Here is a 10,927-nt window from a genome sequence, read left to right as displayed (position 1 = left end):
AATGAACTGATTAACTCAATGGACTAGATTTACCAACTGACTGACATGACATATATTGTCATATATTATGTTCGTGGATCAAAGTTACACATTCGTTATTTTAGAAAGTGACTCACACTTGGCCGTTTTCAGATTTTTACTTTACTTTACTAAATACAAACCTTTGTAACGAATTTCAGATCGTTACGACCATTCGAAGATATATTATATAAATATAGATAAATTTAGTTCGTTTTAGTTCCTTAGGGGTATAAAACACCTTCATTATTTTGAAACCGACTCACACTTGGCCATTTTCAGATTTTTCCCTTTACCTTTACATAAAGACCTACCTCCATGCCAAATTTCAAGTCCATACGACCATTGGAAGTGGTCTAGGTTTTTGATGAGTGAGTCAGTCAGTCAGTCAGTGAGTGTATAGTAAAAATGGCGATTTTCTGACGTCAATATCTCAAGACCTACTAAAGGTATATTAATGAAATTTTGTATTTTAGATAAGTGAGGGGGTCTCAACAGATATTAGAAATTTGATATGCGTAAATAAAACAGATTTTGAGTTATAGGGGGGTCGAATTTGGCCCGAAATGGTTCGTGTAATATAACCCACGGCCGGTGTGTCGCATTTTTTGCTCGAACTTGGCGGACACACTGCCGTGTGTCTAGATACTCCTCGTTAATGCAAGAATGTGACGAGAATAAATAATAGGATTATGACAAGATTTGGGTATCATTACCTAAATTATATTTTCATCTCTCTTTTCTCTCAAATCTGGTTGAAAGCCTCATCCACATGATTTGCTATTAAAATATCAGCCGGTAGTGACGATTTCACTAGCACTTTGGCCGAAGAATACAGCCTAATATTTGACCTAATTAAAAATTATATCACAATTCATCAAAGGACACGCAAGTTTATCATTTTCCTGTGAAGCTTTACACAAAAAAATATTAAAAGAATGTACATTTCACCATTGATTCTTATCGTACTTCAATCTGGTCATAATAATTGGTGACCAAATCTGGCGCGCGCTTATTTGTAACGCAACATTGCCGGCGGCTGCGCGCCCGCACCAACATGGCGGCAAGTGGAGAGCATTCGGAGGCTGTAGGTACCACAAGAGGTCACGAGATCACATCCTGTTTGAATTTACATTTCTGTAAGCATGGATTCCTATAAAAGTCTGTATACTTATATAGTGAAAGAGCTTGTCTGTTTGCTTGCACGCGCTAATCTCAGGAACTACTAGTCCGATTTTAAAAATTCTTGCAGGATATCGGGAGAGTGTCTACTTACTATACAAGTACTTTTATCCAGGTACGTGATGAAGTACCTAAATCTGATTAAAGCTAAAAGCATTAGAATTCACAGTCTAGATTTAATGCGATTTATTTTATGGAAATTACTGTAGCTGGGGAAATGATGAAACTATTTTTAGAGTAGGCTTAGTTATTAGTTCGGTATCTCTCGTATCTATTATTTCTGGTACATCGAATTAGTTATCTACAATAGATAGCTTGTAACTAAATGACTTGCAGGTTTGCGGAAAATACCTATGTTACAGTCAATGTTAAAATAAAATTAGGAGAGGTACAATTTAGTCAATTTTTATATACGTTTTGGGACAGAGATTTAAAAATATAAGTCCCTACTAAACAAAAAAAAAAGAAAATTTATATATTTTCTTTAAACACTTCGTGATAATTATGACCGAACTGACTTAACATTAATGATCGACTCTTGAAGTTATAGCGATAAAATCTTCTCATTACGATATTTAATGACATAACCCATAACCGCCATTGCCCATGGTGTACGGTAATCGCGGCATGGCAAAGGTTCATGACAGGTACCTTCGCAGGCGATGACGGGAGAAAGTGTATGAGTTGCGCGCGCGCCGCTGCGTGGGAATACTCAAATTGTGTATTTTATTGATGGTATAATTAAACATGTTCGAAGGTGTGGTGTATTTGATGTTATGAGAAATTACTGATGAAGACACAGAATTATAAAAAGCCGACGTAACTATATTCCTTTCGGGTAGGCAGCTAGGTAAACAATCTTGTTAGGACTTTTTACACAAATACATATTAAAGACATTAATTACAGCTTGAAATAATGATTGAAATAATAAAGTAACCGTTATTATCGTATTGAATTACATTGATTTAGTTTTTTTTATTAGCCTTTGTTGTCCCACTGCTGGGCAAAGGCCTCCCCCATAGCCACCCATCTTTCCGTATCGGTCGCTATTTGTGTATTGTTTTTGTAATGAGAGCAAATATAATATAGTAAATTATATGTCAGAACGTTTGTCATTCTCCTATATTTCCCAACTGTCAGCAACATGATGGTATTACGAAATGTACGGTACTAGTTCGATCAATCTCTATCAGTTATCTGCAGTTAACGTCCGTAGATTATCTTGTCTGTGATGTGCCGACAACTAAATATAACTATTGTACACTATTTTTATACGCGTAGGCTTTTTCGTTATCTATGATAGTTATAATAAAGAATTTATGTTAACCATGTACCTGTTGTGTGTAATAATTGAGTTATGTCTGAAATTATTGTAAATATTTGTTTCACTAGTCTTGACTAGAAGCTAAAGCTAGAGCACTTCGTACCTTCTACCGCGACTTCGTACGCGGATCCTGTCCCTTATGCCAGATTCGTCCGATTAAGAAGAAGAAGAAGAAGAATACAAGGCTCTTCTAAATCAGCAAAAGCCAAATGCCAAATGATACTCCTTAATATAGGACATAGTTTTTAAGGCAGCTTTCTTGCATTGTACTATGAGCTTCTTTGTTTCTTATTTACTCTCTTAACATTGCGAATTTTACATGGTATGAATCAAAATATAATTTATTTATAAATAAAAATAGATGTGCACTTACTCACCATACTGCACGCACTACATGTCACAACTTTCTGCGCATCACCCTCGTCGTCTTATATTTATAATATATTGCTTGGAGTGCGCCATTGTGGTGAAAAGCGCGCAATTTTCCGCGCGGCGCGCACACGACGTTTAATTGTTCCCGCGCGTCTGCGCAACTTTGACGTAACGTTACTGAATGAAGCTTTGTTCTTTTGTCTGGTGACGATGAAGCTGATAGGGGCAAGTAGACCGTCTTCATTTAGAAGGAGGCGATTAAGCGGCGTGTACGCAATTCGTTTTTAATGTGTCTGCCTCTCTCTTAAGTAATTTAATTAAATATTGCAATGGCTTATATATTTTGTAGAGACTATTGTAATGATACTGAAGACATATAAATCCTTGAATTAAAAGAAAATTGTATGATAAGAATCACCACGAAGGAAAACTGTAATTGAAACCTATTGCTTCTGATTATGAAAAAAGTCTGCGTGCTCTGAATCGTCGTCAGTTCTGTATGTAAAGAAGTAATAGCTGGCTATAGTTCGTCTAAGCTGAGCTCTACTTGTATTTATTTTCAAGGATTTGGTAGTGAATAAACAAAACGCTTCCTATAAAAATATAATTTAATTAATAACTAGTTAAACATAAATAGTGTTAACATTAAAGCCTATAAGTCTATATTCGAATCGTGTCTATACATAGTAGTACTGCGTCTTAGCGTGCCGCAGCATGTGCTTGTTCGCCCAGTAGTTCTCCAGTACCAGTTCTTGTCTTCTGCTGTTTACCACTACTGCGAAGTATAGCAGGAGAGCTGGAAATGGAGAAATGTTACTTTAGATTCAGATGTTTTGATAGGAAGGTTATAATTAGGAACTCAGGTCATGAAGAAAATAATTTTGTATTTGTTAAGAATATCAAAAATCAGAATTGGATTTGGTTATTCGGTTGTGTATTCCCTGTTAAGCTATCACTGTCTCAAAATTTTGAGGGATACAAGTCGCATAAGCTAAAATAATTAACTAAGACACTGGTCAAGAGAGCCTTTTTAAAAGTACCTACTCAAAAGAAAATAGCAATACGATTGTTAATTTTTTTACATCACAGGAAAATAAAAGAAAACCGCTGTCGGTATTACTGGGGAGGAATTATTTACGAAATCTTACAAAATCTCAACTTCTGGACTTAAACTACACTTAAATTTCCACGAGTTCATTGACCCCACGTCTACACTAACACCAAGAAGTGTCTTATCGTAACAATAGTTAAGTACCGGCATTGTTTGAGGTTATGCTCGGTGCGTTCGAAACTGGCGTGAAATGGCGACGCTGCCTGCATTTCTATTGTAATTGTGGTCGCCCTTTCTTATCTGCACATTGTTGTACACAAGAAAATAATGTATAAAAAGCAATAGTATGTCACGCCTGGGATGATTGCGGTTAAGCAATGGTGAAAGATGTTTAGAAAATTAGGTCCTTTCCTAAGCGGTAAGGAGACACTTTTGTTTGAATGTCACGTATAAGTAAGACTTCTCTGTGTTTAGGATGGAATATCATCATGTACTTTCTCGCTCTGGAGCTCAAGAAGGTGTTATACTCTCACCATGTCTTGCCATTTGACTTTTAGTATTCAAGAATCTATTGTGGTAACTCTGAATTTGAGAAATCCTGCCACTTTACACTGCCTAATAGGTAAATAGCCCACATTTGGTTCATTTGAATGCGGCTCTACCATCTACTCATCGGAAGGATATATTTATCATTTATTTCATTTTAAAATTCCTCCACAGAAGTTATTTTTGAGAAGGACATAATCTACTTATACGATAAATTGATTGTGTATCGATTTGAACACATTTTAAAATAATGTTAGCTGCTTAATCGGGGAATCCACATTATCTACAGAGCAATGACATTCATAACAATTATTGAATTCAATGATACTAAATGTCATCAGACTATGTTCATTTCGTCTAGGTATATTCATTTCGTCGTCGATAAGAGTACCTGTATCATCCATGAACATTTAGGTATTCTAAAATGTGAAATAAGTCATTCAGCGACCAAAACAATGCCCAGTATTTACTTCCAATTACCATTCAAAAATGATCAACATTGATTGCCTATTGTAAAATACAAAAACAATCCGTTTTATATATTGTTGACACCAACAAACTTATCGGCTCAATATACATACATACAAACTCTCACCTGAATAAACAAAATACACGGATATAACAGCACTGGCTTCGGTGATGGTTTCGACGTCTCTGTTGAAGGTGAGCAGCACCATGCCGGCCACCGTCAGCACCAGCAGCACCAGCCCCTTCCACCACGCCACCACCAGCCACGGCCACGTGAACTGCGGCTTGCGCTGGAAACACAGGGTTAAAGATTTAGATTAGCAGCTCGTGGAGAGTGGCATCTCTGTGATGTATTGATTGCTTTATGCAATACTTAAGACACAATAAGGTGTCTGAAGTGCCTAAAAATTTCAGTGAAAAGTCGTGAAAAATGGTGATTTCGTGAAAGTGAAATTCTCATATGTCAGAAACAAAAATGTACCGTTGAGATGTACATGAATGAGAGCAAGACTTACTACTACTTTTAATAATTGAGGATTGGGTGTGCTCAGGGAATTAGGAATCTCTGGAAATCAACAGAATTTTAAAGCAGTTTGTTTGCAATTATTAAACATGGCCAAAAACGCAGGAACTCGCCAAACAATGTGGTTTATGTAAACAGGCATGAAAATAAATCTTTGGCATTCATAATAGACTACTGTAAATAAATAGTACAATACGTATAGTTTCGATACAAACAAATAACATCGTCAGCCGTAGGATTACAAATACTTGAGATAACGTAACGCCACACCTTCTTATAATCACTATGCTTACTACATTATGAAGATTGTGCAAAATATTGTTTCCTTTTGATATTCTACTTAGGTACAAGTTATTTCTGATATGCAATCTTGTAGATAAACTCATTTTTAATTAGATTTGATGAAGTAAGAATGCAAATACACTAAATCCAATTTAATAAGGTTATCATATTTTGATATTCATTTAAAGTCATGAGTTTAAAGGATAACTTAACTTTCAGACTATCTAGTAAACCAGCGTTTTCTTTTGTTCAACAGCCTGTATCGGACTAAAATCAAAATTACAACTCACACAATGTATTGATTTGCGATAAGGGATAGAACTTTGACGATAGCTCAATATAAATTATGTCTAATGTCTAATCGTTAACTCTAATCTAACGTGTAACCACCGTTAAACTATAAGATCACAAAATAAATCAACAATCATAATACCCTTACCTTAAAAGCGCCATGTATAAGCAGGCTGCCTATAAATATCTCTACCACGGCCAGTACAGCCAGGGTCGCGTAGAAGATGAGCCGGGTCTGCGGGAGCGACTCGCTCATCACGGCGAGGGGAGCGTAGATCAGCACCGCGCATACTGACAGCGCCTGTGAAAGAAGACTGGTTAGTAGACACTTCAGTTGTTTGTATGAGATAGTAGCTTGTTTGTTTGAGCTTGGATAAGGATTAAAGGACTTGATAATCGATCTGTCTTGAGGTATGGTATGGAGTAGTATTATATAGTCAGAATGTTTTATATGATGAAATTCGGATTTATGAATTTTGTAAGTAACCAATGGAGATTCTTGCTCGTTGTTCTCCATAGGAAACTACAAACTATACTCTAGGATGGCACTTAGCTAAAGGTAAACCAAATCATAGAACAATGAAATGCAGCTAAAATGAAATACAATAAATAATAGCAATGACTTCATCAATTGAATCATTATTATAATTGGTAGTTTGTGTCTGATATGTTTTTGCGTAAAAAGTTCTATCAAGATTGGTTACATGTAGCTAAGAGCTTACTCAATGGAGTATATTTATATCCGTCTTCTAGTTCTAAGGTACTGCCTTACCAATTCCCAGCCAAATCGGTTTAGCCGTTCTTGAGATATAAATAATGCAACTAATTATAAAGTCAAGCGGTATTATGTGCCGTAGAGTAATCAAAGATAAAAAAATTTAACTGGTGGCAGTAGTTGTTAGGAATACATAGCACGCGTATCAGTTTTTTGTCTACAGCGTAATTAAAAATTAGTGACACATTAAAACCTTGAAAAACCAAAGTTCTGAGTCAAAACGTAATGCGTTTATTAGTTTTTTGACTTCACTTTTATCTCTCTTTCGGTACAGACGTCAGAAAAGATAGCAATATAGTCACTTAGTTTAGTTTACCTAGTGTTCACAGTACTTATATGAGCTGTGTAAGGAATTAGATCATAAGGAAGTACTCTCCTTTATAAAGTAAATTATCTCGCTGGGTCATTGTGAAAACAAACGTAAACAAACATTATGTCACGCTTTCAGTAGCAGACATTCCATTAGGACATTCCTTTTCATTAAGAACGTAAGTGAACCCTAGAAGAAAAGGATTGGGTTTATATAAAAGGAAATGCTTATTTCTTTTACAAACTAGAAATATCTTTACATGAGGAAGATTGCTGACTTAACCAATGATTTCAGATTATGATTTTGCATTACGTTCAGGTAAAGTAAGAGTAGTTTTTCAAAAAACGATATTTACTACCTTATATTAGACTCGGTATTTCAAAAATGTTTCTAAAAAGCCTAAATATGTACATCTCACAAGCGGGAAACATTGTTTACACGACGAAACAATGCTTCGTATTTCAACAAACACAATTGCAATGCCATCAAAATAGGAAATGAATGATATATTTTCTTTACTTTACGAATGAAATCAAAATAAAACCTAGAATCCTACTAACCTCGCACAAACCAGAAGCTAGATCCTTCTAGATCACCTTCACTAAAGGTTAAGGGTCTAGCGATTACACTGCAGTTTATTACTAACTATTACTAAGTAACACACGTGATATACTGGTTAATAACGTTTGTAATTAGTGGCTTATCAGCCGCTTGTGTTAACAATCTATTGATTCCTTTTACAGTTTACTGCTGACTATCTTTCACACTTACACTTATGAGTGCTTAAAAACTTGACTACCTGTACTTATTATAATCACGATTATAAAATCCATTGCTGATGAATTGATTGTCTGTTCGTCTGTTGTTATTAAATAGCGTAAATAAAAAAGATTATTTAATGAAGTTACTGAAGAATTTTTTAATGGAAAATGAGTCATTGGAAGAATTTGAATTGAATTGCTATTATGATTTAACAGAGAGGAATAAATAAATATTTACATGATCAGTATCTGACGGAATTCGAGCTCTAGTAATGAGAGAATCAGTGAAAGAATCGAATACCAATTATAATGATTAACCTAAGACTTAGGACGTAATTAACTTGTGATCATGTTTTATGAGCTAATTATCGTCTTACGCAGTTAATAGAAAGTGTGAGATCAGCACTTAAAATAATTGAGGAAGTTATAAAGGACATCTTATATCTAGATGAACGCCATATTTGGTCATGTTTACGATCGTACTGGTGATATGTAGCTATTTTACACTAATGACTGTTTCAAATGGGCATGTTCTATCCGATTGGCTATAACCATTAATCTCTTAGTTTAAGTACTTATAGCTTTGTGATGATCTCATTATAAAATCCTAATTCTTCGTGATGCATCGTAAGGGCCACATAATACAAATGTCCCCGAGTTTTACAATATATTAAATGTTTATCGATAACATCTATTGATTGATATGGATATTGTTGTTTATAGCATACCGTTAACTTGTAAAATTGCGCAAACAATAACTGTTATCTGGTTCCAGTATTCGCGTTAAACTCACTCCCAATCGGTACTTGACTCATGTTCCGAGAACTTACTTATGTATGTATCGATTGTTCATATTTTATCGATGTTATTTTTTCCTCTACTGGTTACTTAAAAAGTAAGGAATTATGATATTTTGTTGTGAAGCGACTTTTATATGACTTTAACTTATCTGTTTATGCACTATTCAGCGCATTAAATCAGGTGCGATAATTTATATTTTTGGTATTTACGTGGATTATCCGCATGCAGAAAGATGCACCCTATAAATTTTGCCAGTCTATATTAATATTAAAAAGTTGAAGAGTTTGTTTGATAAAAACCGCTAAGCTCAGGAACTAGAGGTCCGATTTGAAAAAATACTCCAGTGTTAGAAAGCCCCAGTCATCGAGGAGGGCTACACATCGCGGTAAGACCAAAAGGAGCAAAGTACCAATGAAGAATGTCTCAAAATCGGGGGATTTTAGACAGTAGCTATTATATGCAGGCGAAGTCATGGGCGGGAGCTAGTTTCGCGAATAAATCTGTAGTAATAAAAGTGAAGCAAAAGAAAACTATTGTATTTCCCACCCACTAACGTCAAGCTGTTAATTAATCATGTCTAATTTTAGACCCACTTAGCATAATTAGTTCTAGATAAGTAATGACTGAATTACAAATATCTATGCAATCACTGCTTTAAATAGTCTGACAGTCTACATGTAACTTGGATAATACAAATACGTAAACCTTCATACCAAATCCACCGAGGTACCAATATATCGTCAAAAACATCTTTGCCAGAAACAACATAACAGACACCAACTTGTAATGAAAGATTTCCTTCATACCAAACATAAACACTGATCTATATCACTTAACCAGCAAGTAAAGCCAGTTTAACTGAACACTTGGATACTAACTGTGTACACTATGCCGATGATCTTGGTTCCTAGCTCGAGGCTGAAGCAGCAGCAACAGTTGTCCACATCCAGACACATGTTTGTTTACTAATTAATCGAGTTAATATTATAATTAAGTGACAATGGCTCGTGTCGTGTGGCCGGCGCCGCTCGTACTCGCGAACTGATTAGATTCCCTTAACTCGCACTATCTGCCGCGTAGGGTGTGAGGACCAATTATGAGTAGTGTGTTAATCTTTGCACATACTATAAATGTTCAGTTGTAAATGCCGTTTACGTTGAAGTGTGAGTTTGCATATTTTGGGGAAGTTTTGTGTTATGCAAATGTTACCTATGTGATATATTGCATTATCTTACGTCTTGGAAGATTTAATTATTCGCATGTCTTACATAGAAGTCGCAGTTCATCTATCTATTATATGTCAATGTTAAATAATTTGAATAGCTGCGTTTAGTCTCTAATTAATCAGATGTCTTTTGCTAAGCAAAAACTCGAGCGCTCTCCCTACAGTATTCAGTTAGAGAGATAAGCACAGGTACACAACGTAAGGTTACGGCTATTTAATGTGTACTTACTGACTCACAAGCGCCGGTCTAAAATAATTATTAACATATTATATCCTAATGCACAGAAGTGGCAAGAACTAGACAGAAATATAAAGATATTCAGGACCTTCGAGGATAACCAAAGGAAGCTGATGAGGAAGTAAATCTTATAAGATTTGCAAAGAAAACCTCGCTTAATTCATCTTAGCAGTTTGTTAGTGTTTACTCATCATATCAGCAAGGTCATGCGTACCACAGGTTAAGGTTGCTACAAAGTCTACTGGTTACATAACTTGTGACGTCTGACACAAGAGTGAGGATGCAAGGGTTCTGGCAGCCGACACCACGAATTACTGCATTGCCACTCCTTAATAAGGAAGTCACACAAATCGTCAGTTTGCAAGTGGGTCTCTAGGTAAAACGGAACTCACGAATTGCATGCAACTGCACTCGTTTTGGCGAATCCGAGTGATGCGTCATGCACTATGTAGTGAGTACTATGTAGTAGTACTGATTATCGAGATGTATTTTGTTGTAGATTGATTCTGTTATCGATAAAAAATCAGTATGTTGTAAGTCTACAAGTGTGTCTGTCGTATTGTTAACACTCTGCGAAGGCCGGAGCAGGACACTTAAAACTTATTTGGGTTTTGGAAGTTTTGCTTGGAGATGTGGTTTAAGACTAGTCTTGTGTATTTCACACATTCTGTGGCAGTCAAATAAAAATATTTAACATTCAGGTGCTCTAATTGCTTATCTGGTATGCTGCCGATACCAGAACACTTTGGTTGCTTTGAT

General features: G+C 35.7%; 1 protein-coding gene across 1 annotated transcript; it reads right to left on the bottom strand.

The window, feature by feature from the left end:
• Positions 1-3,487: 3,487 nt before the first annotated feature.
• LOC110369816 (uncharacterized) lies at positions 3,488-9,764 on the bottom strand. Its single transcript, XM_021325368.3, has 4 exons — positions 9,584-9,764; positions 6,207-6,359; positions 5,090-5,252; positions 3,488-3,693 (listed from the first exon to the last, which is right to left on the bottom strand). Exons 1-4 carry the CDS (start codon positions 9,659-9,661, stop codon positions 3,575-3,577), a joined length of 513 nt encoding a protein of 170 aa, XP_021181043.2. The 5' UTR covers positions 9,662-9,764; the 3' UTR covers positions 3,488-3,574.
• Positions 9,765-10,927: the final 1,163 nt, after the last annotated feature.

Source organism: Helicoverpa armigera, chromosome 16, assembly GCF_030705265.1.
Source record: "Helicoverpa armigera isolate CAAS_96S chromosome 16, ASM3070526v1, whole genome shotgun sequence".
Taxonomy (NCBI): domain Eukaryota; kingdom Metazoa; phylum Arthropoda; class Insecta; order Lepidoptera; family Noctuidae; genus Helicoverpa; species Helicoverpa armigera.
This window is presented reverse-complemented; position numbering and strand designations above follow the sequence as displayed.

Bases quoted from the DNA above. Each gene is read 5' to 3' on its own strand.
- LOC110369816 (XM_021325368.3), bottom strand. From the start codon at position 9,661: ATGTGTCTGGATGTGGACAACTGTTGCTGCTGCTTCAGCCTCGAGCTA. The intron at 6,360-9,583 runs GTTAGTATCCAA...CTTCTTTCACAG, and splicing joins TCATCGGCATAGTGTACACA to GCGCTGTCAGTATGCGCGGT. The intron at 5,253-6,206 runs GTAAGGGTATTA...CTGTGTTTCCAG, and splicing joins TTATACATGGCGCTTTTAAG to CGCAAGCCGCAGTTCACGTG.